This window comes from Streptopelia decaocto, assembly GCF_964273445.1.
Source record: "Streptopelia decaocto genome assembly, chromosome: 9".
Classification (NCBI taxonomy): domain Eukaryota; kingdom Metazoa; phylum Chordata; class Aves; order Columbiformes; family Columbidae; genus Streptopelia; species Streptopelia decaocto.
In genome coordinates this window covers 13,328,398-13,353,772 of record NC_138664.1, presented here as the reverse complement: position 1 = coordinate 13,353,772, position 25,375 = coordinate 13,328,398, and the positions used below count along the sequence as shown (strand labels likewise).

At 65.6% G+C, this 25,375-nt stretch overlaps 2 protein-coding genes across 2 annotated transcripts; one reads left to right on the top strand and one right to left on the bottom strand.

Annotated features, from left to right (window-relative positions):
* Positions 1 to 73: 73 nt before the first annotated feature.
* MFAP1 (microfibril associated protein 1) lies at positions 74 to 4,349 on the bottom strand. Its single transcript, XM_082061037.1, has 9 exons — positions 4,175 to 4,349; positions 3,879 to 4,098; positions 3,132 to 3,261; positions 2,660 to 2,847; positions 2,095 to 2,203; positions 1,866 to 2,026; positions 1,545 to 1,704; positions 857 to 946; positions 74 to 746 (listed from the first exon to the last, which is right to left on the bottom strand). The coding sequence occupies exons 1-9, from the start codon at positions 4,251 to 4,253 to the stop codon at positions 564 to 566; spliced, it is 1,320 nt and encodes a 439-aa protein (XP_081917163.1). The 5' UTR covers positions 4,254 to 4,349; the 3' UTR covers positions 74 to 563.
* Positions 4,350 to 9,518: 5,169 nt separating this feature from the next.
* FURIN (furin, paired basic amino acid cleaving enzyme) lies at positions 9,519 to 23,172 on the top strand. Its single transcript, XM_082060991.1, has 16 exons — positions 9,519 to 9,683; positions 11,693 to 12,043; positions 14,921 to 15,019; positions 15,633 to 15,728; positions 16,271 to 16,399; positions 16,603 to 16,679; positions 16,992 to 17,080; positions 17,282 to 17,454; positions 18,398 to 18,610; positions 18,839 to 18,939; positions 19,056 to 19,159; positions 19,341 to 19,458; positions 20,417 to 20,596; positions 20,688 to 20,812; positions 21,311 to 21,427; positions 21,498 to 23,172. Exons 2-16 carry the CDS (start codon positions 11,864 to 11,866, stop codon positions 22,064 to 22,066), a joined length of 2,370 nt encoding a protein of 789 aa, XP_081917117.1. The 5' UTR covers positions 9,519 to 9,683; positions 11,693 to 11,863; the 3' UTR covers positions 22,067 to 23,172.
* Positions 23,173 to 25,375: the final 2,203 nt, after the last annotated feature.

Here is a 25,375-nt window from a genome sequence, read left to right as displayed (position 1 = left end):
GTGGCAGCCTGTGCTGGCTCACGGGAGGGTGCAGAGCAGGACAGCACGTTCCACAGATGCCAGGGCCAGAATGTGTAAGAAAACAACCACTTTTAATCAAACCAACCCCCCCACAGGTAGAAAATCCCAGGCCTGCAGAACCAGGGTGAGCAGATGGGGTCACCGCTGTTCTGCACCAAAAAAGGGCCCAAACTGACCCTAGGGCAAGTACAAGTGAACAGGAGATGCTGTGGAGCAGACAGGCACAAAAGTCTATTAGTTCCTCCTGGGTCCGGTGTGCTGGAGCCGGGGGTGTTGCTACTCCCGCCCAGCCTGTTGCTACTCCCTGACACTGCCGGTGGTGGGACAGTGGGGTGGCCACAGCCTGGCCAGCACGGTCAGGCCGTTGTCCTCTGCGGCACCTGGGCAGCGAGTGCCAGCTCTGCGCAGCGCAGGGAGCAGGACATGGCGTCAACAGGGCAGGTGTGGCGTGGGGACAGAAAGGGCCTGCACAGTCCTGCACAGCACGGCATCCTTCTGTCCTGGTCCTGGCAGGGAAGTGCCCTCCCCCTCCGTCTGCTGCCTTAGGTCGTTTTTCGCTTCTTGGCAGAGGGTCTTTCGAAGACGTCGCGCACGCCTGCTGCTTTCTGCTTGAAGAACTTGGTGTTCTGGGCACTCTCCTGGCCCCAGGCCGAGTCGAAGGATGTGGTGTCCTGGTCCACTAGGTGTGTGTACTTGGTCCGACCCGAGCGCCCAAAGTTCTTCACCTGGGGAGCAAAAGAGCTTGTGAGCAGCCACTTGGGGAGGGCACAGGGACCTGCTGTTCCCCCACCCCTCGGTGCAGCACGCAGGCTGGCGCCCTCGCCAGCACACCCACCTGCATGACTTTGGGCAGGATGGTCTTGTTGAAGTGGTCTTCGAGTGTTGGGGCACTGAAGTCCCTCTTGTACACCTCCTCGTCCTCATCCTGCCAGAGGAGAAGCCTGCTCAGCCAGTGCCAGTGGTGGGTGGCAGTGGGGCAGAGGAACCAGCAAGCCCATGTTGCTGCTCTGCTGGGGCTGCTTTGGTGCCTGAAGTCCCGTTAACATACTGCCGAAGGTGGAGATGCATGCATTGTCCCCCAGGCCTGCCCCTGGCAGCCATGCTCATGTCCCCTTGGGCCACTTTTCCAGAGCTGTGGCCCCCATGGAGCCAGCTCAGCACTGGCAGGTCCATGAGCGCACAGGGACAGCTCTGCTGCCTTGGCTGGGAACCCTCAACCTCACATGCGCTGTTGCAGCAGCGTGGGCTGGCTCCAGCTGAACTGCACCTGTCCTGCTTGGGCTCATGGCCAGTGCCTGGCAGTGCCACCACGCTGTCACTGCTTGCTGTCTGCACAAGAGCTGCCCCTGTTCAGGTCACCCCTCACTTCAGCCCTGCGCTGCCTCAAGGGCCAGCTCTTGTCCCAGCACACCCCCGTCCCAGGGCGCTGGGGAGCGGGGGGTGCCCCTGGCCTCAGGACACCATGGGGGTCTTAAGCAGGGAGGAACCATCCCCACATCTCATGCAGCCCACAGCAGACTCACCATGAAGAAGGCGCCACGGTGGTAGTACTTCTGCAGGAACTTGTACTTGCCCTTCACCGCCTTGTTGGTGATGACCTTGCCATTGGCGCGCAGCTCGGCGCGGCGCTCCTCCTCTGTGAGGTTCCGCATGCGCTCGATCTCTGCCTTCTCCTTCTCCATGCTGGGGGGAGAGAAACCCCGTGAGTTCTTGGGTCCCCCAGCACCCTGTGAGCTGCCACTGTCCCATCTGGGGAGTAAGGGCAGGGGGGCTCGGAGCACTTGGCCAATCTCAGACCAAGCTGCGCAGGGGCTCGGCCTCGCATTTAAGCAGATAACACTTACGCTTCTCGTTCTTCACGGTCCCGTTTGATGCGCTTCAGCTCACGTACTTTCCAGGCCTCATACTCCTCCTCGTCGTTTTCATCATCTGTATCGAGCGCATCCAGTGCTGCCAGCGAGCGCTTGTTCTCCTCAAACTCCTTCTTTGCCTCCTCTTCAACAATCTGCAGCAAGGACTAGGCTTAGCTGCTGGGGTGACTGTCCCCACACACCCCCAGCCCCCACTCCGCACCTTCAGTGTGTACTTGCGCCGCTCCTCTGCCATCCGCTTGGCCTCCTGCTCCAGCTCCTTCTGCTTCAGTGCCTCTGCTTCCCGCTCCTGCACCGTGATCCGGTCCTTCCTGCGGCAGGACACAGCCTCAGCCCTCCCCGGGTGCCACCAACGCCCGGCTGCTGGTAGAGCCTTCCTGCCCCGTGGCCACTGCCAGCCCTCACCTCCCCGGTGACCGGCCCAGTCCCAGGGCCCTCCCTGCCTAGTGTCCCCACACCAGGGCTGCAGTGAGTGATCAAGCCCCGGCCGTGGGGCACAGCTCACCAGCACCCTCCCTGTGCTACTGCCTGGCACTTGCCTGAGGACTCTGACAAACCATGCTGGGACCTGTGGTGACCCCAGAGCTGGGGAGGGGCTGTGGGTGCTGGGATGGCCCCACACTGCCCCCCTGTGCACGCCAGCCTGCGACCCGCCAGCCTACCCCCTGCCGCTGCGCTGCCCCGCAGCAAAGGAGGCCCGGCAGAGGCGCCCTCAGAGCGCTCAGCCCTCAGCTCCCGTGTCCGACCCGCACGGCCGCGTCACGCACTTGCGGATGAAGACAGGTTTGAGACGCGGCTCCATTTCATCCTCGCTGTCCGTGTACTCCTCGTACTCAGACTCAGACTCTGACTCTTCTCCAGATCGACCCTCGTCCTCCAGCTCCATCACTTCCATCTCCTCCGTCTTCCTCTCCTGCGCTCGCTGGCGCATCATCCCACGCCGACGCTCGATCTCCTGATGGAGCCAAATGAGAGGAGTCAGACAAGCAGCCCCACCACCGTGTCTCTCCGCCCTCCTGTCCAAACCGCGCTGTGTCAGGAGTGTTGGCTGTGAGCCAATACATCTGTCCCTTCAGGTGCAGGGTGGCCTCTCCAGGTATTCCGTCCCACACAGAGGACGGTGACCCACCAGTTAAGTCCCAGCAGCTGTGACACTTGTCCAGCTCCACCAGACACATGGTTCAGGCCTGTCCCATTCAGGGGCTTTCCTTGGCCCGTTACTTGGCTCTGCAAGCACACCTCATCATCGATCTCCTCCTCCTCCTCTTCGCTTGTGTCCTCCCGCTCCAGACGCCAGGCCTCCCCCTCCACCTCGGAGTCACTTTCTCCAACCACTTCAGGCTCCACGATTTTACGATGTCTCGCCAGCCTGCAACACACCCCAGTGAAACAACAGCACTTTGAACACAAACGGGCTGCGAGAAGTTGACTTGTGAACAGTTCCTAACAAGGATGTGTGCGGGCAGACCCCCACGTTCCCCCCCAGGAGGCTGCAGAGCCTGGGAAGCAGCAGCTTCTCCCCGGCCATGTGCCGAGCAGGCAGGAGCCCTTGGGGCAAACCTCCCTGTTTCTGGAACCAAAAGCAGCAGCAGCAGCTCCACAGGAGGGTGCCAATAGCACTCAGTTACTCCCTGCCCAGAGCACACGGCAGGTGCCACCGGCTCTTCCTGCCATTCTGAGCCACAGCAGAGCATTTGGAGCCTGTTTTCACATTCCCCGACTGCAGCTGGACAAGGGGCTGTGCCCTGGAAAACAGCGACTGCGGGTCGGACGGGCAGCTCAGGGCAGAGCCAACACCTGAGGTGCAGCACAGCACGTCTGTGAGCACTGTCAGAGACTCCCCCACGCCGCCTGGACAGTGTGCCCAGGCTCTGCCCGGTGTTCCCGTGGTTCCTCCTGCCCGGGCGGTAGAGTGGGGTCCGGCCACCCCAGCCCTTGCCAGGGCAAACCCGCAGGGATGCGGCTCCTCACTGCCCCAGCACCCACCGCTCCTCCACGTCCTCGGCGATGCGGTTCTGCAGGCGCCGCAGCCGGGGGTCGTTGGCGAGTTCCTCCTCCTGCTCCTCGGGCTCCACCTCCTGCTCCTTCGCCTTCTTGATGAACTGGAACTCCTCGTCCTCCTCCTCCGAGGACTCCATGGGCGCGTAGTCGGGCCGCTTCCCCGACACGTACCGCTTCACCTTCACCTTCTCCATGGAGAGCTCACCTGCGGGCGGCCAGGCCGTCACCCGCGGCCCCGCGTTTCCCCGCCGAGCCGGCCCCGCCGCCGCCCGCACACTCACCCTTCTCGTTGCGGACGGGCACGGCGCCCGCCGTGGACTGGATCGGCGGCTGCTTCATGAGGGCGCTGGGGACCGACATGGTGGCGGCGGGGACGGGCCGGACGGGCCTGCGGAGCGGCGGCCGCTGACAACGGCTCCGCGGAGCCGCTCACCCGGAACAGCAACTGCAGCTCCACTTCCGCCGGAAGCGGAAGCTACCACGGGCGTGCGGCGAAGGACCGGAGGTGACGCCAGATGTGGGGTAACTTCCCGGGCCCCGCTGCGGGGGCGGGGACAGGCCGCGCCGAGCGCTGCCGGCCGGGCCGGGCCCTGTCACCGCCCGAGCTCCGCGGGCGGGCAGGGGCAGCCGCGTGTCCCCGGTGTCCGGGCGCTCCCCCCGGCCGGGCCAGGGTTCCTCTCCCTGCCGTATTTCCCGCACACCGAGGCACCGGCACTGCACGGCAATGCCAGGCGGGTCCCATGGGCGGGGGCAGCACCGGGCACGGTCCCGCTGCCCGGCCCAGCCCCGTGTGGGGTGCCACTCGCCTGCGCCTCCGGCCGCGTCCCGCCGGTGCCGCATCGGCCGGGGCACTGGCATTGGAGCCCCGGTGTCGCCTGTTGCCTCCCGGCTCCGGGAGCGTTACCGGAGCTCCCTGTGCGGGAGCTGCCCCCGCCGCTCTCGGGGCTGAGCTGGGGCTGCTGGCGGCTGCTGCCTGCGCCGGGAGGGGCTGAGCCCCGCCACCCGCTCCGTGCCGGCACCGGCCCCGCCGAGCCCCAGCGCGGCCGCCCGGGCACTGAGGACAAGGGTCCCCGCAGCCGTGGGGCGGCCGGTGCCGGGGGCCGGGCTGCTCGTGGGGCAGCAGGAGCCTCTGCCCGCGCAGGGCGGGGGGAGCCCCTGAGCTTCCCGGTGGCACTGGCGAGGTGGCACCTCTGCCGGGAAGGGCTGGGGCTGTGGTTGGTTCGCGGCAGGTGAGAGGGGTTTTCCATCGGGCCGTGGCTGCCTGCACCAGCACACGTCAGCCCCGAGGTTTTGCAGAGGGAAGCAAGGGCAGAGCTGGAAGCGGTTGGTTCCACGAGCTGCCCCCGCGCTGGCACAACTGCAGATCAGATTTCACTTGAAGTTGGGCAAAACTCTGTCACAAGCGGCCGCAGCCACCTCTGCCATCCTGTGCCACGTTCTTGAAAGAGAGGAAGAGGTTTTAGCTGTGGGGAAGTCCGCCAGCGCAGGGGGATTTGAGCAGCAGAGGACCCAGGGCCTGCCCGGGCCGTGACCCCGCGCTGCTGGAACCATGGCCATGCAGGATGGGCCTGGTGCTGGTGCTGGGGGCCTCCCTGCTGGACCTCCCACTGTCCTGGACACCTCGTTCCTGCGCTGAGGCCTTGCAGAGCTGGGGGCTCTCCCAGGGACCCCCTCAGCCCCTCCCACTGCAGCTGGGACACCCCGGGGTGCGGTGGGGCCGCCCTGGTGACCTGTGTCTGTGGTTTGCCTTTGTGGCCAAGGCATCAGAGCTTTGTAATTCTGCAGCAATGCGCGGTCCTCTGCAGCCTCGCCCAGGGGTAAGCCAGAGCTTGTTTGGGTGTTTCTGTCTGCTACATGCAGATGACATTTTTTGCTCCTGCTCTGCATTGGGTCATCTGGTGACATGTTAATCGTGAGGGTTGTCACAGAGTGTTCCCACCTAACAAGTCCTGTGCCACCCTGGCGAGGAGTGAGCTGGGACACGACTCAGGAACAATCGGACATGCCAGCTGAAGGGCGGCTGGGAGCTGCACACAAAGCACATCATGTCCTGCGCAGGTGAAGCAAAGCTAAACTCCTCGGCAAACAGGGAAATGTTACAGCCCGGCTCAGTTCCGCGACTGCGGGTGTCACAGGCCTCACGAGGAGCAGCCCTGAGCCTGCAGCATGTCCCTTCCACCTACGTCCCACGAGAGGCACAGCCCAGCCAGAGAAACCGGCATGTCTGAGCAGTGGGAGCTGTGGGAGATTCAGCCCTGCAGTGCCTGTTGTGGCGTGGGGTGCATGGGGGTGTTGTGGCTCTGCTCCTGCCCATACCGGGACCCTGGGGACATGGCAGACCCCTCTCCCCAGTGCAGCGACTCTGCGGGGTGGACAGCTGAGCCCCCGTTCCCGGGAGCCAGCACAGGGCATGGCCAGTGCCTGGCGTGGCCTGGCTGCTCCTTGGTGCCCTGACACTGTGCTGGTGAGAACCTGTGCCTGCCAGCTTGGGGCTCCATTCCTGTGTCTGTGTCGGTGTGCACCACTGGGGAGAGATCCATGGTCTGTATGCACCCCTTTCCCAGCCCACCAGAGCCCTGAGAAAACAGCTCTTGCTGAGCGCCAGGGTGGGCTCTCTGCCTGGTGTTCCCTGCACACGTGTACTTGTGTTCTGTGTGTATCACTTGTGTGGAGCCCCCCGAGTGCTGCAGGCACCTTATGGTGCTGGGGCCAGGCAAAGATGTCTCTGCATGTGCAGAGCTGCTGTGGTAGGGGGACAGGTGATGGTGGAACACAATGCACGGGCAGTGCTGTGGGTTGATACCTTGGCAGTGCTACAGCTGCTGATGACAAAGTCAACAGCAGATAAAGTTACAGAATCACCCTGAGCCGTCGCTGTTTGTGTCTGCAGCTGTACCACAGAGCAAGGTCAGGCTGCTCGCGCTGGGCGTCGTGTCCCCCGCGTGTGACCACAGTGAGATGTTGTGTCTGGGAGCGGGGCTGGGAATGGAGCTGCTCCGGCCAGTGGGACCCTGTGCAGCACCCGGGGCACGGGGGCCTTCCTAGGAACCTGCCAGCAGAATCCAGCAGTGAGGGGAGCAGAGGAGAGAGGCCAGGGACACTCCAGGTGAAGGGGACTGTGGCCTGAGCTTCAGGATAGGGGGTGGGAGTGGGGATATGTGTGTGCAGCACAGCTGCAAGGGCTGCAGGCTCAGCCCTGTGCCAGCCTGGGTTGGGGGCAGAGTGGGTGCTGTGCTGCAGGGAAACATTTTATTATTGATTTGGTCCCTCTGGCTGTCGCTGCTGCCTGTTGTTTTGTTGTTTTCGGTGTTTTGCCCTTCCTCTGCTGGCTCCCTGCTCTGCCGGGGCTGCGGTCGTGCTGTGTCCCCACGCCCCCGAGGTGCCTGCGGGCAGGGGTGCAGCCCCACCACTGTTCTGCCTCCCGGAACTCTTGGGCAGATGGGCAGTTGCGTCACTGTTGGAGCTTGTGCAATCTCTGCAACCCGAAAGCCAAAGATTGACCTGATTTTTCCATGAAAGTCGGTTTCTATTGATTGTCGTGTAGTGCCAGGCCATGCGGCACAGCGTGCTTGGTGCGGAGGAGCGCGGGTGTCTGTGCCATGGTGTGGGCTGTGGGGATGCAGTGGCCATGGCTGGGCAGGACAGACCTCACTGAGAGCTGCTGGGTGGCACTCAGTGTGCTGCCGGTGTGCGGGACAGCACTGCACAGAGCAGCCGCTCCGGGCCAGCTCCTGGCGTGTGCAGATACCTGCAAGCGATGGCTCAAATGGTTAAATGCCCAAGAGGAGGATTTGTGATCCTGGTGGATGTGGCTGCAGTTCCTGCTTCACCCCTTCGCTGCCCCCTAAGTGGCCAAGGAGAGCGATGCTGAGCAGCCCCGTGAAGTGGGGGGACAGCAGCCGCTCGGATCCAGCCTGGTGGTCCTGCTCTCTGCTCCCTCCCGGCCCCGGGGTTCCCTGAAAGCAGATCCTGTTCTCTGTAGCTTTGTCCTGCAGCCAGGTGCCCCCATCACAGGCGTTGTCTTTGGCAGGCACGGGTCAGTGTGCGGGTCCAACGCAAGCATTTTATGTAAGAGGTTCTTCTTCCTGTCCGCACGCCCTGTGATACCCAGATAAGCCACCATGACAAGGGCCCTTTGTCAGCTCCTCTCCCCAGCATGACATGTCACAGGCACCAGGTGCAGCAACTTGTCACCTGCCCAGGCACGGCTGCCAGCGCCTACATGAGGCATCTGAAGAGCAGGCGGGAGCAGCCAGCCAGCCCGCCCACCGCCCTCCCCAGGCCAGGGTCTGGCTCGGGACCTGCCCCTGGCACACGTGCCCTCCATATATCTCAGCGGGGCTCCCTGGGCTGGGCTGTGCGCCCAGGGGCTGCCAGGGACAGCTCCTGACCAGGCCACGGCGGTTGGGGTAAGTACCATGTGTCCACGGGGAGCCAGGACCCCCTCGGGCCCACACGGGGTCCTGGGGTATGGCAGCCCCCGTGGTGGTTCAGAGGCCGGACACCCGGGTAGGCCTGGCCTGGGAACGCCGCAGCCGGGTGCCTGCCCTGCAGAAGTAACCCAGTTTAACAGAAAAACCTGCCATGTGCCAGATTTTCTGGGCTGTTCTCAGCATCTCAGTTACCAAGGTGACTGTTTCCTGTGCGATTGCTAGTGCTTCATGATCTCCATCATGATATCCGAGTGACTTCCTTTTCTCTGTAAGGAGCTGTAGGACCCGGGGCTGCCCAGACCCTGCTCAGGTGCGGAGGATTCAGGTCAGTTTGGTTTCTGCTGCTTTCGCTTTTTGCTCTTGCCCTGGCTTTGCCGTTGCTCTTGACATGATCCTGTGCATGTGAGAGACAAAAGCATATTGTTTGTTACAAGTCACCAAAGCTGTGATGAACCACAATTCACTTCTCACCTTTTCTCCTCGGTGGAAGTCTCTGTCCTGAAACCTGAAACTGGGTGGATTTTCCTTGTGTTGCTTCTTTCCAGTTTGTCCGGTTGCTGCGCGCTGGCCCGGGCGGCAGCCCCCACAGTACGGATGTCACGGGAGGCCAGCGCTGCTGCCAGCTGGGCCAAGGAACCCCGCTCTGGCAGTGCTGGGGCTGGACCAGTCGCTGCGGCTGTGTCCCGCCAGCCCCACCGCAGATCCACCAGCTGCCTGCTGTGCCCGGTGTGCGGGGATGCGAGACGAGGTGTCCTGGGGTGCCCCTCTCTGCGGGTGCCCCTGCACCCCCGACGGTGCTGGCGCCCAAGGGGGTCCAGGCTCTCCCAGGCAGATCCAGCTGCCCCGCTCTGGCCGCACGGGCAGCCCCGGTGGGTACCGGGAAGAGGCTGTGCCGAGCCCCGGCCACGGCCAGTGCCAGCCGCGGGTGGGTCTCCCCAGGCCAGGCCGGGGGAGAGCGGCCCCGGTTCTCGCGGGGTGCGGGGGTGCCCGGGGAAGCCGGGCGCGGGGCGCTGGCGGCGCCGGTTCGGCGGCGGCGGGCGGGGCGGGCGGCGGTGACGGCATCCGGCGGCGCCCGGCGGAGCGGCGGCCGTGCCGCGCCGGGCCGGGCCGGGCTGCGCCGCCGAGCGGAGCCGGGACGGGCCGCGCGGGGCCGGTGTGTCGGTGCGGGCCGGTGGCGGGCGGGGCGGCGCTGACAGCTGCTCGGCGTAAACAAGCGGCCCCGCCGGGCCGCCCCGGCCTCCCCTGCCTGGGCCGGGCCCGGCTCCGGGGCGGGCGCTCCGGGCGCCCCGCGGCGTGACGCGGCGCCGCCGCCAGACGGGCCCGGCCGCCGGCGGGACGGGAGCGGGCAGGCCGCGCGGTAAGGGCCAGGGGACGCGGCCGGGACGGCTCGACCCGTCGGCGCCGGCGGTTTGACAGCTGGGGTGGCCCAGCCGGAACGGACCCCGGGCGGGGGCGGCCGGTGGCGCCGCGGCCGTTGGGCAGCCCCGGGCTCGGGGCGGGCGGGCCCGGGAGCAAAGGCCGTGTGCGGCGGCACCGGGGCGGCGGGAGCGGGCTGGGCTGGCGGCGGGGCCGGCCGGAGCCGAGGGCAGGAGGGGGCCGGGCCCGGTCCCGCCGCCCCGCGGAGCAGCCCGGCCCGGCCGCCCTCGCAGCCCCGGGGCTCGGCCGCGAGTGTGGGGCCACCGGGGGGTCCAGGCTGCCGCCGTGTACCCGCTGCCACGGGCAGTGTCCTGCTCGGGGGAGCCGGGAGCGTTAGTCGGCGGTGCTGTACCCGCTCACACCGCGCTGTGTGGGCTGGCCCGCCCAGCCCGGGGCTGTTCCGCTGCCCCTGTTCTCCCTCCTGCCCCAGGGACGGGCCGAGGTTTTGGGCAGGACCGGGGCGCAGCAGAGCTGTAGTGTCTGGCCAGAGGGAGCCAGCCGGGCCGGCTGTGCTGGCGCAGCTGGTGTTGGGTGCCGGAGCTGGGGAGGGGGCACTGCAGCCGTGTCCCCACGTGGAGCGGTCGTTGCCGGGGAGTGTGGTGGCTGCTGGCTCTGGGGCCAGCAAGGCGGGGAGGCAGGGGCACTGGCACCTGCGGCAGGGCCGAGGGGCTGGCACAGAGGCCGGCTGTGGCGGAGTCCCCTTGTGCTGTGCATGCTGCTGTCCCTCTTCACGTGGCAGCTTTTCCCCTTCCCTGGGTGCTCCAGGAGCTTTTCCTACTGGGCCCTGGCCCAATCTGGGACGCTCTGATCCAGCCTCTGGCATGTGCGTGTGGCTCCGGGTCCCTTGACAGGGTGGCCAAGCCTGCAGCCGGCTGAGGTCTGGTCGCCAGGGGAGCTGCAGCTGCCTGAATCGCGGCACTGTCCATGCTGCAGCCTGCGGTGGGGTCTCTGGCAGCTGCCAGGAGCTGTTCTCACTGGCAGCGCCACAGGCTCCCTGCTTGCTGTGGCTGCTGCTTGCAGAAGGGGATGGGGCTCCGCTGAGCACTGCCAGCTCTCCCCTTCCCCACTATCTCTGAAACATGACTGGATATTTCAGGGACCCTTTGCATCTCTGTGCTTGGAGCTCACACCGGTGCTGTCCTGTCCTGGGCTTGTTTGTGCTGGGTGGGTTCTCCCTGCTCTACTCCCCACCCACCTTCCCAGCTTCTCGTGTCTGCCCTCCGGCAGAGTGCATCCCTGCATGACAGTCCCTGGGTGCATGCTGGAGGTGACGGCATGGCCCTTTTCCTGGTCCCTGTGCTGGTTCTCTGTCTGTTGTGAAGATGAGTCACACCGGTGTCACCATGTTGTGCTCCAGAGGAAGGGCAGAGCAGAGCTGCTGACAGTGACAGGCAGCACGGTGCTCGGCACTGCCACCAGGCACCGCCTGCTCGCTGGCTGTGGAGGTGCTGGGGCTCTGCTCTCCCTGCTCTTCCTACTGCCAGCCTCACAGTTAGCTGGGGTCCCTCGTGCAGCATCTGGGGACATCTCCGGTGTGCCCTTGGGACTGGAGAGGCCGGCATCCTGTCCTGGCTGCTCCCAGCCCTGTGCCCCAGTGGTCCCCTCCCGGTTGGAGAAGGGGCTCCTGTCCACTGTGGAGCTTCCCTGGCCATGCCTCCTGCCTCCTTTGGTGCCCTTCTCCCTCCCACTGCCTCCCTGTTTGTAAGCACAGAGCATAAGTATGCACTGGGCAATAGGGAAGGTAAACAGCAGCTCTGTGCTGGGCCACCCCGCGTAGCTGCTCCTCGGGGTCCAAGGTCTTGCGTGGCCGTTTGTGAGCTGTGGTGGGAAGTGGTGCCATGTGCCAGGGTCCCTGCCCGGTGCTGGAGCTGTGGCTTGGCCTGGTGGAGCCTGAGCACTCTGGGTTTGAAGAGACGCGCCCCTGGGCCTGACTCTTGGGTCTCTCTGCAGATCGTGCTGCTGTTCCGGACGGCCTGTCCCGGCTGCCGCAGGCTGGTCCCCATGCTCTCTGGGGCTGAGCGGAGAGGCCGGCGCACCCTGGGGTGCTGACGCAACGTGGCCGCTGGACCCACCGCTCCCAGGACCCTCCTGCTCCCCAGCCAGAGGAACCCCGATACTCTGATGGATCTGAGGCCCTGCTCGCTGCTCCTGCTCTGGACTCTGGTGGTTGCCCTCACTCTCCTGGCCCAGGAGGTGCTGGCCCAGCGTATCTACACCAACACCTGGGCCGTGCTCGTCCCCGCGGGTCCCCAGGAGGCTGACAGGCTGGCCAGGAAGCATGGATTCCTCAACCTGGGCCCGGTAAGTCCCACGCTTCCTTCTCCCTGCAGAAATTGTGTCCTCTGCTGGCTCTGCCATTGTCTGGGCTGGCATAGGGCTCGGCCCTGGAGCCGGCTCAGGGGCTGCTTTTTCTGGCAGCAGGGCTGCTGCATTTGTGCCTGTTTGCTGCAGCCTCCCAGCATCCGCTGCTTGATCCAAGGGCAGTCATCGGTCCTTAGCTGGATGCTGCCAGGCCCTCCCCCACCGGCCGGCTAGTCTGGTGGCACGGCATGGCACGCTCTGTGGGCTGAAGGGGGAGAGGCCCATCCCAGTGTGAGGAAGTTGGGGTGCTCTGCAGTGGCAGAGCAGGGGAGGGCTCCCTGTTGCTGCCAGTGCTCCTGCAGCGATCTGGCTGGCGTGGCATGGCCTCTGCACCGCTGGGCGGCGGCAGCACCCTGGGGTGTCCCCAGAGCAGTTGGTCTGACAGCAACCACGTGTCCTCAGCCCAGAGCTGCCATCACAGCAGGCATATCCCAGGTCCCCACTGCTCTCAGCTCTCTGCCCTCAGCCCATGCAGGGACGATGCAGCACACGTGGCTGTCTGTGCTGGGCCGGCACCTCCGGCACCTCTTGGCAGTGGGCTGGGGAGGATGGAGTGATGGCAGAGGAACCAGGGCCACTTGTATTCTCTGAGGTCCCGGCTATTCCTGGCCTCGTCCCCAGTGCAAGGAGCTCTGTGGCACTCTCCTCCTGGCAGCCTCGGCAGGGCCTGGCTCCCCAGGCTGTCCCACGGGCACGGGGAGCTGGATGGGCCCTGCTCCAGCAAGGGGAGGCTGGCGCTGGCAGAGCCGAGCCCATGCTGTGCTGTGCTGGGGGTCTGCTGCCCTGAGAGCGCGGTGCTCCCGGGGTGGGCTGGCTCTGCGGGAAGGAAGCGCAGGGCAAAATCCCAGAGGAAATTGCACAACTGGTGCTGCGGTGTCAGGACCTTGGCCGAGCAGCTGCTGCGGGGGGGTGGGAAGGTGGCTGTCCCTGCAGCCGCAGGGTGTCTGGTCCTGCTGCCTGAGAGCAGCCCTGCACTGAGGTGCCATCAGCCTTTCCCGTCACACTGCGATGCCGGGTCCCAGGGCCGAGGGACACCGGGCTCTGGGCCGTGTCCTCCTAGCCCAGGGCTGCCTGTCGGGCCACACAAGGCCCGTGCCTTGGCGAGGAGCCCGGCCCTGTTTGGGGTTTGTTCCCGGGAGCCATGATGGTTCTGTGCCAGCTCTGCCTGGCAGCACCCACCTTCTCACTGTGCCATCCATCCTGTGCCAGGGACTGGCACCTCTCCCCAGCTCTGCCAGCCCGCTGAGCTGTCAGCGGGGCAGCACCTGCAGGCAGAGACCCACGGGTAGCGTGGACGAGGCTAGGCTGGGCACATTTTCTCCCATCTGGAGCCCATCGTGGTGTCTGTGCTGTGGGATGGGGCTGGGCTGGCCGCCTGCTCCCGCAGAGCTGGGCTTTCCCTCCGGGAGCTGCTGGGCCGTTTTTCGGGGGCTGAGCCACTGGGACAGGATGCAGCAGCCAGACTGGAGTGGGGACTGGTTGCTTCTGGCAGTGCCCCAGTGAGGGGCCCCCAGGGCCCTTATCTGAGCGGATCCTGGTCGCACTGGGCTCTGGACACTGTCCGCCAGCCAGGCTGTCCTGCTGTGCTCCCTGCGGGGCTGGGGGTTAGGCAGACCCTGGGCCAGTGGTGCCTCCCGCAGAGAGGTTCCATGGCCCACGTCTGGTGCCAATGGCCTTGAGGGGGACCCAAAGGACAGTGTTGGGTGGGTGTGGGTTAGAGGGCTGGCTGGGGTGGCCATGAGCCATGGCAGGAAGTTGGGGCAGGAGGACTGAGCTGGCACCGCTCCCTGTGGGGGACACACGGGGCAGGGGGCAGATCTGCCCTCACTGAGGACAGGGATGTGGGGATGAGGGTGGGAGTGTGTGGGCCAGCTGGCTACTGCTGCACCACAGTGACTCTGCAGACCTGAACCCATGGATGACCAGGCCAAGCCGCCATCGCCTGTGGGAACAATTGGACTCTGTCCTCAGCCCAGGAGATGTGGGGATGCTGGGGAGGACAGCGAGCCTGCAGCTCCCTTCCCCTCTGCCAGCCCAGAGCAGAGCCTTTTGCCTCAGCACCTCCCAGGTGCTCTGAGCTACTGGGGGACGTGGTATGTGGGGAACAGGCCTGTGTCCGTCCCAGTGATGCTGGCAGTGCTGAGGGTGCTGCGCAGCGGGTGCTCCTTTCCCTGCTCCACACGCTGGCTCCTGGCTGGCTGGGCTGGTGGCACATCTGCAGAGCTCTGATAAGCCTGAGGGAGCTCGTTAACTGCAGTCAAACTGTTTTGCGGCAGCCTTGGGCAGCGGAGGGCGAGATGTCCTCTCCCCGTGTCCCCGCAGCGTTGTGGCCGCAGCTCAGCCTCTGTGGCTCCCAGCGGGGCAGGACGGGTGCTTGGCTGCTGGGCTGGGAGCTCCTGGGCCCTGGCCAGCTTTGGGGACCTGCAGGAGGGCGTAAGGAAATTAGAGTGCTGGAGAGGCTTTGGGGTTTAAAAATAACTGTCTGGGCAGCTGCCTGGCCTCCTGGCCAGCCAGGCTTTGCTGAGCTCCATCCTGCCCCGGCCGGGCTGTCTCCGTGTGTGGGAGCTGCACTGGGGCTCAGCTCATTGGCTGGGGCTGCTCCTGTGTGAGATCATGTCACTATGTCCCCAAGGTTTCCACAACTGCCTCAGCCCCTTGCTGGAGATCCTGTTCTGTGCACCCAGACGCTGGCCCCAGCAACCACCCTGGGGTGGCCTAGCCTGCCTGTGGCAGCCCCAGCTCGGGTTTGCAGGTGGGGGGATGGGGAACTGGGGAGATGGGGCTCTCCTGTCAATCCTGCTCCATGCTCTGTTGCAGATCTTTGGTGACTATTACCACTTCCGGCACAGCGGCGTGGTGAAGCGTTCCCTCTCGCCCCACCAGCCCTGGCACAGCCGTTTGGCCAGGGAGCCGCAGGTATGTGGAGGGGGGCCCAGTGGGGTCTGGCTGTGCCCCCAGCAACTGCACATGGCCCGTGAGCCAGTGCTGAGCTGCCTGGAACCAGCCCCTTGCACCAGGGCCCATGGCAGAGCCAGGTGGGAGGCCAGCACGGAGCCAGGAAGGGCAGGGTTTGGCAGAACCAGTGTCACCATCCTGTGGGCTGTGACCCCAGGGTGTGGGGCAGCCTCTGCTCCACTCTGTCCTCGCACACGGGCAGGGTGTGCAGGGCAGCGCCGGGTCCCAGCGTGGTGGTGTGCCTGCCCTGCCGTGATCTCCGGCTCCAGCCCAGGACTCGGTGCACTGGCAGAGTGCATGGTGTGTCGTGGCGCTGGCAGAGCTCTGTGCCCTGACCTGCCTGCTCTGCTGGAGCGTAGCCTGTCACAGGACACATGGCACTGCCACCCGGCTCGGCCGGCAGGGGAGGCCAGGAGGAACAGTCTGATGCTGCAGTGGCTCTGGTGGGGTCAGAGGTTGTGATGTGTCTGGGGGCAGCCCCTCCAGGCAGCCAGCTGGCCGGGGCCTGGGGGCTGCTGGCACGGCATGAGTGGCCGAGGCGGGTGCGGGAGCCCCATGGCCTCTCTGCCCCCAGGTGCAGTGGCTGGAGCAGCAGGTGGCAAAGCGCAGGACCAAGCGAGACGTGTTCATGGAGCCCACGGACCCCAAGTTCCCGCAGCAGTGGTACCTGGTGAGTGCTGGGTGCGAGGGGAGCAGGCAGCTACAGGGCAACGGATGCAGGTTCTGGGGATGATGGACGGCTGTCAGGCAGCTCTGCCAGCCAGGCTGACGGCAGGGAGGTGGAAGACCTGGGGAGCTGCCTGGTGCTGTGTTGGGGACAGCGGGGGAGGGAAAGAGGCTGAGCTGGTGGAGCTGCAGCTCCCTGCCGGGGAGGGGGGAGCTGGGGCTGGGCTGGGGCACAGCCCTTGATCTGGTCCAGGAGCGGGGTCTGTGCTGTGCTTGTCTGCGCTGCGGGACTGGGGCTGCGGTCTGCAGAGGGAGCTGCATTTGCAGGGCCCCAGCACAGTCTGGGGCTCGGTCTCCTTTCGGAGCAGTGCTCCTCGGCCGCCATGCCAGCCCTCTGTACCTGTGATCCCTGGGGTTTCCTCGTCCCCACCACAGCAGAGCAGGGTGGGGCTGCCTGTCACCTGCCCTCACAGCCGGGGGTCTGGCCCCCCCACAGCAGTGCCAGCAGCTGGGCGCAGCACCTATTGCCAGGGCCTCTCTTGGCAGTACAACACAAACCAGCGGGACCTGAACGTGCGACAGGCCTGGGCGCAGGGGTACACGGGCAAGGGCATTGTGGTGTCCATCCTGGATGACGGCATCGAGAAGAACCACCCTGACCTGGAGGGCAACTACGTGAGTGCGGGGCGATGCCACAGGGCAATGCCGCGGGTGGTGTGCCAGGGAACCGTCCGTGCTGGTGCCTGCCATGGTGGGACATGGAGGAGAGCAATGGAGGCAGGACCAGAGCACCCAGCCCAGGGGCACAGAGCACAGGCATGGCAGTGGGGCTTGGTGGCCAAAGTAGATGGTCTTCAACTGCCAGATCTATGTTCCAGGATCCAGGGGCGAGCTTTGATGTCAACGACCAGGACCCCGACCCACAGCCACGCTACACACAGATGAACGACAACAGGTGAGGCAGAGGCAGGGGTGGCAGAGCCCAGTGACACAGGGACACAGCACCAGCTCTAGGGAAGGCAGGAGGGGACAGGGTGGCAGCTCACTTCTCCCCCATGGAGAAAGCCTCTCTCCCTCTTTCTGGTGCCAGCAGCATCCTTTGGGGCTGCCTCTGGAGCAGGAGGGTGGGCAGGGGAGCCCCAGGAGGTTTGGCTGCTCTGTTTGGGAGGGCAGGAGGCAGCCTGGGCACTGCACTCTCTGGCTGCCAGTGTCCAGCCCTGTGCTCCCTGTGCCCCATCTGAGTGTGCTTGGTGCTGTTCCGCTGCAGACACGGCACGCGCTGCGCCGGGGAAGTTGCTGCCGTGGCAAACAACGGGATCTGCGGTGTCGGCGTGGCGTACAATGCCAGGATCGGAGGTGGGTGTGCCCTGCCCTGCACTGAAAGCAGAGCCTGCACTGGCTCCGTGGTGCCACGGCAGAGGAGCAGGCTGCGCTGGGGTGTCAGCCTGCTGGCCAGTCACACGCAGCCTGTGACAGCCCGTGGCACGGGGCAGTGCTGGCCGGGGCTCTCGCTGCCCTGCCCCGTCCCCTGTCCTGACCTCTGCTCTCCGGCCCCAGGTGTGCGCATGTTGGACGGGGAAGTGACAGACGCTGTGGAGGCCCATTCCCTGGGCCTCAACCCCAACCACATCCACATCTACAGTGCCAGCTGGGGCCCCGAGGATGACGGCAAGACAGTGGATGGCCCAGCGCGGCTGGCGGAGGAGGCTTTTTTCCGCGGGGTCAGCCAGGTGAGCAGGGCAGTGTGCTGGGAGTGCTGGCCAAGCTCCTACCCTTCCCCTGGGTGTCCCTTGCTCTACCTGCCCAGTCACTGTCCCGGCCCTCGGGATGAGCCATCTGTTCCAGCCCATCTCCAGGATCAGGCTCTGTTGGTTTTTCCTGTTGTTCCTGTGCTATAGCTGAGTCAGGGCTCCTCCTGGGCAGGGCACGTCTCACCTTTCTGTCCTCCCTGCTCGGGAAGCAGCCGCTCAGTCCTGCATGGGACAGTCGCTCCCTGCGGTCTGGAGGCCTTTGCTGGTCCCTGCCTCACTTTGGGCCCAGCCACTCACCCTCCGCCCGTCCTTCCCCAGCCCCGAGGACTGTGGGCGCAGCCGGTGCCTTGGTGTGGCCATGGTGCAGCCTGCGGGGTTCGGACACGTGGAAAGACGCGTGTTGTGCAGGGCATGCAGGCAGACCCGCCCTGGGTGCCATGACAGCGCTGTCACACGCTGTGAGCGTGGCTGCGGCTTTCGGTGCCGAGCAGCCGGCTGGGGCTACTGTGCCGAGCTCCAGCAGCGGGGCCGGGCAGCTGCAAATCCTATCTGGGCAGAGTCAGCCTGGGTGATTTCTGAACAGCAAAAGACATGGGGTTTTTGGAAGACCACCTTTGGCACAGCTCCCGCCGGGCAGTGCCAGACCTGCTGGGGCAGCTCCTGCAGAGATGCCATGGCATCTCCTGGGCATGGCAGTGCTGAGGGCTGGCGGTGCCGGGCGCCCAGGCCAGTGTCTGACTGGTGACATCCTGCTGTCCCCTGCTGTCCCCCACTGTCCCGGCTGCATCTGCTGAGACTTTCCTGCTCAGGCTGGAAGAGCCCTGGGGCCAGCACCGTCCCCTTGTCCACCGTGCCCTGTGGTACCCAGCCCACAGCAGTGCGATGCCACGGGCGCTGCCCCTCACCCTGCCTCTGTTGCTAGGGCCGAGGGGGGCTGGGCTCCATCTTCGTCTGGGCGTCCGGGAACGGGGGCCGTGAGCACGACAGCTGCAACTGTGACGGTTACACCAACAGCATCTACACACTGTCCATCAGCAGCACCACGCAGTACGGCAACGTGCCCTGGTACAGCGAGGCCTGCTCATCCACCCTCGCCACCACTTACAGCAGCGGCAACCAGAATGAGAAGCAGATCGTGAGTTGGGGCTGGGGGGTCTGCGGGCCAGGGCGTCGGGGCGGCCCTCCAAAACCAAGTGGGCCACGGTGCTGGGAGCAGGACTGGCCCTACTTGGCCATGGTGCCGCCGCTGGCTGCTTCTGGGCCTCCTGAGTTTGGGGCTTTGGGAGAGAAACTAGTGCATGGAGGCTCTGCCTTGCCTGCCCTGGCCCCGGAGTGGCTCCTACCCCCGCACTCCTCCTTGCAGGTAACGACTGACCTCCGGCAGAAATGCACTGAATCGCACACAGGGACGTCGGCCTCGGCGCCCCTGGCCGCGGGCATCATCGCCCTCGCCCTGGAAGCCAAGTAAGGGTGGGCACAGCATTAGGCTGTGCTGGGGAAGGCTGCGCCAGCCCCACAGGGCACCAGAGACCCACCAGGGCTGGGAGGTGCCGGTGCCTGAGCCCCATGTCTCCCCGCAGCAAGAACCTGACCTGGCGGGACATGCAGCACCTGGTGGTGCATACGTCAAAGCCGGCTCACCTCAATGCCAATGACTGGGTTACCAACGGCGTCGGCCGCAAAGGTACCGGGGTATCAGGGAACAGGGGCTCCCGTTCCCAGGGTGCTGGGGTAGAGCACCCCGGCAGCCCAGGGGGCTGGAGGAGGCAGGAGGCCTCGTGAGCCACACGGTGCGCCAAGGCACGTGTGTCCCCTGGGGGCCCCAGGAGTGGTGCTGACCCTGTCTCTGTCTTCTCTGTCTGCAGTCAGCCACTCGTACGGCTACGGCCTGCTGGACGCTGGGGCCATGGTCAGCCTGGCCAAGAACTGGACCACAGTGGGACCTCAGAGGAAATGTGTCATCGATGTCCTCACGGAGCCCAAGTAAGGGCTGGTGAGCCCAGGGAGGCATCACCGTGCATCTGCCCTGTACACGGTCCCGCGCTGAAGACTGAGCACCTCTGAGTCTAGGGCTGGGAGTGGGGAGGATCTGTGGGGCTGAGCTGCTCCTGACACCCCAGGCCGTCCACCAGGGAGAACTTGGGGAGAGCCAGGAAAGGTGCCTTCAGCCAGCACCAACATCAGCTGCTGTGCCTGCCCACTGCTGCTGGGGCTGGGCTGGGCTGCTGCGGTTTGGGAGCCGCCAGTGCAACTCATCCCCAGACAGAGGGGCTTTTCAGGGCTGGACAGAAGCTCCTTTTACTCTGCTTGGCCGTGGCTGCCACATTGCAGCATGTGCCGAGTCTCGTGTGCGGACAGACGCTCCCCAGGGCTCTTCGGGGGATGTCCCTGGGCATGGAGGGAGCCAGGGCTGGGCCCTGCCCGAGCCACCGCGACCAGCCCTTCCCCTCCCTGTGACCCGTGTCCTGCACTGGCACCAGGGCTGGCCCGGAGTGGGGAGAGCTGCACATGAGCAGTGGGATGGGGACAACCACATCTGTCCTGTCCCTGGCTGCGCCATTCAGGGTGGAGCTGGCCCCGCAGTGGGGGAATAAAGGGCCCATTCAGGGCTGGCACAGACTGCGAGCGGGGAGGCAGCGCTGGGCAGGGCGTGTGGGCAGAGCAACCTCCCCACACCCGGGAACCAGGGCAGGGCCGTCTGCTGCGTGTGCTGCCTGCACCTTGTCCACTGCCTGTACTCCCCGTCTGCTGCCCGCGCCCTGTCTGGGATGGAGAGGGGCCCCAAAGCCACTGCCGAGTTGCCTCTGGCTCCAGCCACCCTGAGGCACAGCACCCGGTTCCCAGGGCAGCTGCGAAGCCCCAGAGTGAAGAGTGGGGACCAGGGCGCCTTGTTGTGTGTCCCCAGGCTGGGACTGGGCTCACTGTTGCCTGTCCTGGGCAGGGACATCGGGAAGCGCCTGGAGGTGCGGCGGAAGGTGGACGCCTGCCTGGGGAAAGCCAACTACATCAGCCGGCTGGAGCATGCGCAGGCCAGGCTGACACTGTCCTACAACCGGCGCGGGGACCTGGCCATCCACCTGGTCAGCCCCATGGGCACCCGCTCCACCCTCCTGGCTGCCAGGTACGTGTTGGGCTGGGGGTACCCGAGGCCTGGGCTGGCACATGTGGGTCTGCAGGGCACCAGCACTCACCTTTTGTCCCCTCTTGCCCAGGCCCCACGACTTCTCAGCCGATGGCTTCAACGACTGGGCCTTCATGACTACACACTCATGGGACGAGGACCCGTCCGGGGAATGGGTGCTGGAGATCGAGAACACCAGTGACGCCAACAACTACGGTAGGGCTGGACCGGCCTCACCTCCCCGCTGCCTCCCTCAGCCCAGCACAGGAGCAAGAACAGCGTGGGCACCTGGTGTCCCCCAGTGCCCCTGGCCTGAGGGGAGTGCTGGCAGCTCGGATGCTTTGCAGTGACCGAGGAGAGAGGCTGGAGCTGGGCATGTGGGATGGGATACAGCTGCTCAAGGGCAGCGGGGCTCTGGGGCAGCAGGTGACCCCATGCCAGCCAGCCTGGCCCCCCCGCTCTGTGGGCAGCCCTGCGCAGGGGCAGGATCCCATATCAGGCATCTTCCAGGCAGTGAGCACAGCCCCGCTGTCCCTGACAGCCTGTAGTGGCGACCAGTGCAAGCCCCCTCCCTGCACCTGTCCCCAGCATGGGTGGCCTTGCAGATGTCGGTGCTCCTCGCCCCATGCGGGTGCTCCTCACCCCGTGTTGTTGCTCCTCACCCCATATTGGTGCTTCTCACCCCATGTTGTTTCTCACCCTGTATTGTGGCAGGCACGCTGACCAAATTCACGCTCGTGCTGTACGGGACCGCCACTGAGTCCCCCAGCCTCTCCAACCAGCTGGAGAGCAGCGGCTGCAAGACCCTGACCCCCAGCCAGACCTGTGTGGGTGAGTGCGGGGCTGGAAGGGGGTGGGGGCACGGGCACCCCCTGCCTGCGCTGACCCTGTGTTTCCGCAGTCTGCGAGGAGGGCTACTACCTGCACCAGAAGAGCTGCCTGAAGCGCTGCCCTCCTGGCTTTGCACCCGGTGTCCAGAGCACGCACTACATCCTGGAGAACAGCGTGGAGCCCATCGCCCCCCAGCTCTGCCTGCCCTGCCACCCCTCCTGCGCCACCTGCGCGGGGCCTGGCCCCAACCAGTGCCTGACCTGCCCCGCACACTCGCACTTCAGCAGCTTGGACCTCTCCTGCTCCCACCAGACACAGAGCAGCCGCGCGTCCCCTGCCCTGGCAGACAGCGAGGGGCTGGCCGAGACCCCCTCTGCAGCCAACCTGCCCGTCCTCATTGCCAGCCTCAGCTGTGTCCTCATTGTCATCATATTCGTCACTGTCTTCCTGGTGCTGCAGGCACGCTCAGGCTTCAGCCTGCGGGGCGTGAAGGTCTATGCCCTGGACAGCGGGATCATCTCCTACAAGGGGCTTCCCTCTGACATCTGGCAGGAGGAGGGCCCCTCGGAGTCGGACGGTGAGGAGAACGAGGCGCACAGCGAGAGGACTGCCTTCATCAGAGACCAAAGTGCCCTTTGATGAGCCCTCCCGCCCCTCCCTCCTCCCTGCCCGGCACTGCGGGGCTGGGGCAGGCGAGGCTGAGGGGCCCCAGACTCTGTCCCCGTCCCGTCCTCTCCCACAGTGCAGCAGCCCAGGGCTCCCCATCTGCCGGCACTGTCCCCCAGCCCCGGCCTGGGCTGCCGGGTACGGCTCTGCCAGCACCGTCTCCCGCTCGGCACCGTCCCACTCTTGCACCATCTCTCTTGGCCCTGCGCTGGCAGCTGCGTCCCCTACCCCAGGCAGGTGGCTGTTGCTGGGCGTCCCATGAGCTGGGGCTCCCTGGGTTGTCACTGCCCTGAGCCCCCCTGCAGCACAGCGTCCCCCTGCCGCCCTCGGCACCCCTGGGCCTCTGCCTGCGCCCAGCTCCCCGCTGCCCCGAGGGCCTGTCCACCCCACCTGTGCCCTTCAACAGCAATAATGGCCAGGCCTCAGCGCTGCTGCCTGCCCGCTGCCCACACATCACACCGCAACTGTGGCTGCCTGTGGCGCACACAGGAGCCCCTGCTCCAGTGCGTGGGGCAGAGCAGCCCCTTCCCTGTGCCCAGGGCTCAGCCCCCGCAGGCAGAGAACCCTTCACACAGACCCCGCTCCATGGGGCTGCCCCCATGCTGCTGGCCAGGGCGGTTGGGCAGTGCCGGTGCCTGTGCTGCCCTGGCTCTGCCTGCACCCTGCCTGTGCTGGGCAGAGCCCGGCATCCCTGCAGCCCCCATGCCCCTGCCCCCCGATGTGCCTTGCCCCCACTTGGTGACAATCCGTTCTGCTCCCCGCTGGAGCCCCCTCCCGGCACCGCCTGCCCTTGCTGCCCCTTCCCCGCGGGCTGGGGGCCGGTGCCGCGAGCCCCTTCGCCGTCCGCCGCTGCACACCGGGGCTGTGGCACGGGCTCCCGCCAGCCCCGGCCCCTGCGGACGGAGCTGCCGGCCAGGGGCCACAGGACTATTTTTCTATAATAACTTTTTGGTGCACAGTAATTTTTTCTTGTAATTTAATCAGCCGGGAGCTGCCTCCTGAGCCTGTTTTTAATTTAATGGATGTGGATATAACGCTAGAGAGACTGAGTTATTAAATGTTCAGAACTATGCAAACCAGCTCTGCTGCCTGTGCTCTGTGTGCCGGGATGGCAGCCTGGCCGCGGGGCAGGAGCATCAGGGTCGGGGTCTGTCACCCCCTGCTGCTGCCCTGGCCCTGTGGGTCCTCTCATCCCTCCACAGCCGCAGGAGCGGGACCGGGGCCCTGCCTGCAGCCCTGCCTGCAGCTGAGGCAGGGGCAGCTTGCTGGGGTGTGTGACAGCTGTGCAAGCAGGAGCCCACCGTGGTGTGGCTGCAGGATAATGCAGGGCCGGGTCCCCACCCAGCCCGCAGTCAGGACAGAGAGGCCCCCCAGGAGGTAAAGAGCCCCCCAGAGCCAGATGCTGCCCGGCCCAGGCTGTGGGCAGGAACTGGTGCTCAGCAGGGGCTGCTGTCTGGGGACATGGTGGGGACTTGGCACCAAGACAGGGACCAGCCCCCTCACCTGAGCAATGGGAACCAGCTGATTATCTGGAACCTGCAGAGATGGGAGATAATTTTGGAACCAGCTGTGGTGAGTGCAGTGGGTAGGGTACCTGAGGGGAACTTGCACCCCTTTCCTAGAGCACGTGGGCTGAGCCCCTGCAGCACAGCCTGGGAACAGCTGAGCTCCCACGCTGCACCCCCGTGTCCAGCATGCCCACGTCCAGCATCCCCACAGCTGGAGCATGGACCCCCTCGGGGAGCCCTGAGGCTGGACCTGGGACCCACTCCAGCCCCACTCAGCCCCTGCAGGGTCCCAGCTCCCTGGGAGGGTCTGTGGGGCTGTGCTTGCTCCCTGGGCAGCTGCTCTGCAGGGCCCTCGGCCTTGTTGTCCCTGTGTCTGCAGCAGCTTGGTGTGGTTGGGAGTGCGTTGCAGTGCCGGTGGCTGCAGGGACTGCTCCGACAGCTCTTCCTTTTCTCGCCAGGCTGGGGACAGGTCCCTGTCAGCCCTGGACACAGGGCTGCATGTCCAAGCTTGCGGGTGGGGGGCAGGCGACCACCGCGGTGGGGGCTGCAGGGACAGGTCCTGCCTGGCGGTGGGCAGAAGCCGCAGCCCTGCCAGGCTCTGCGGGCGGCAGTGGAGGATGTGAAACTGGGTGAGTTGTGGTGTGGCCCAGGGCGACCTTCCTGCTGCCACAGCGGTCAGGGCTTCCAGGGAAGGAGCTGCTGCACTCTCCAGAGCCTCGCAGCTCAGTCCTGACCAGCACCACAGGGGCTGGACCCCAGCCCCAGACTCATGTGTCCTCTGCAGAGGTGCCCGGTGTCCCAGTGCAGCCCGCTGCTGGTAGGAAGGGCTCCTGCACTGCCTGGGGGGTACCAGGGGATGCTGGAGCAATGCAGCAGTGGGGAGCAGCAGCCCCTCAGCCCCGTCTGCAAAGCCGTTCCTGAGCATGTGATAGTGCTGTGAGGTCTCTGGGCTGTGTGGATGTCGCTGGTGGGCTCAGGCAGAAAATAAAACTATTCCTGGGCTGGGGCAGGGCAGGGCAGGGAGGCTGGAAGCAGGTTGGTGTCTGCTGCGGGTTGGGGCAGCTGCAATGCTGGTGCTTGTAGAGCTGCTCTTGTCCTCAAACGTGCTGTGAAAATTGCTGTTTGCAGGGAGCACCAGCAGCACTGGTTGCTTCATCCGCTCAATGGGGCACAGCAAAAGCAGAACTCCCTGGCAGGCAGGACCCCCTGGGGATGGGCAGGGCACCCTGGGGACCATGGCCAGTGATGGGGGGACCAGCTGGTGGGTGACTGGGGACCCTGGCAGCATGTGGCAGCTCTTGAATGGCTCCAGTGAGCAGACAGTAAATGGGGCGTTAACTGGGCTCCTCTTGCCTAGGGGGGCTGCAGTGACTCTGGGTGGGGATTCGTGTTGGTCAGTACAGAAACCTCCTGCCCTCGCTGGGCAGCTGCTCGGGGCCTGTGCCCATGGCACTGTGGCAGCCCCTGGCTGTGCTGTGCCGCGCCACGCTGTGTCGTGCTGTGGCACCGTGCTGCTCCTTGGTGTGACCACTTGGGCACCGCTCAGCCGTGAGAAGGTCAGTCAACAAAACTCCTGTCTGACGCATTTTTTCTCCCAACTTCCTCCAAAAGTGGAACCAGCTCGGCTGTGTCCTGCAGGTGACTGTGACGTCCATCTGGGGCCGGGGCCTCCCTGACGGGCACAGGAACGGGGGCTCAGCACAAACCGCCCTGGAGGCACCGAGTAGAGCTGAGCTGGGCTGTGACACACACGTGTGACAGTGCTGGCCAGGGC

Bases quoted from the DNA above. Each gene is read 5' to 3' on its own strand.
- MFAP1 (XM_082061037.1), bottom strand. From the start codon at position 4,253: ATGTCGGTCCCCAGCGCCCTCATGAAGCAGCCGCCGATCCAGTCCACG. The intron at 4,099-4,174 runs GTGAGTGTGCGG...GGCCGCCCGCAG, and splicing joins GCCCGTCCGCAACGAGAAGG to GTGAGCTCTCCATGGAGAAG. The intron at 947-1,544 runs GTGAGTCTGCTG...CTCCTCTGGCAG, and splicing joins ACCGTGGCGCCTTCTTCATG to GATGAGGACGAGGAGGTGTA.
- FURIN (XM_082060991.1), top strand. From the start codon at position 11,864: ATGGATCTGAGGCCCTGCTCGCTGCTCCTGCTCTGGACTCTGGTGGTT. The intron at 15,020-15,632 runs GTATGTGGAGGG...CTCTGCCCCCAG, and splicing joins GTTTGGCCAGGGAGCCGCAG to GTGCAGTGGCTGGAGCAGCA. The intron at 15,729-16,270 runs GTGAGTGCTGGG...CTCTCTTGGCAG, and splicing joins TCCCGCAGCAGTGGTACCTG to TACAACACAAACCAGCGGGA.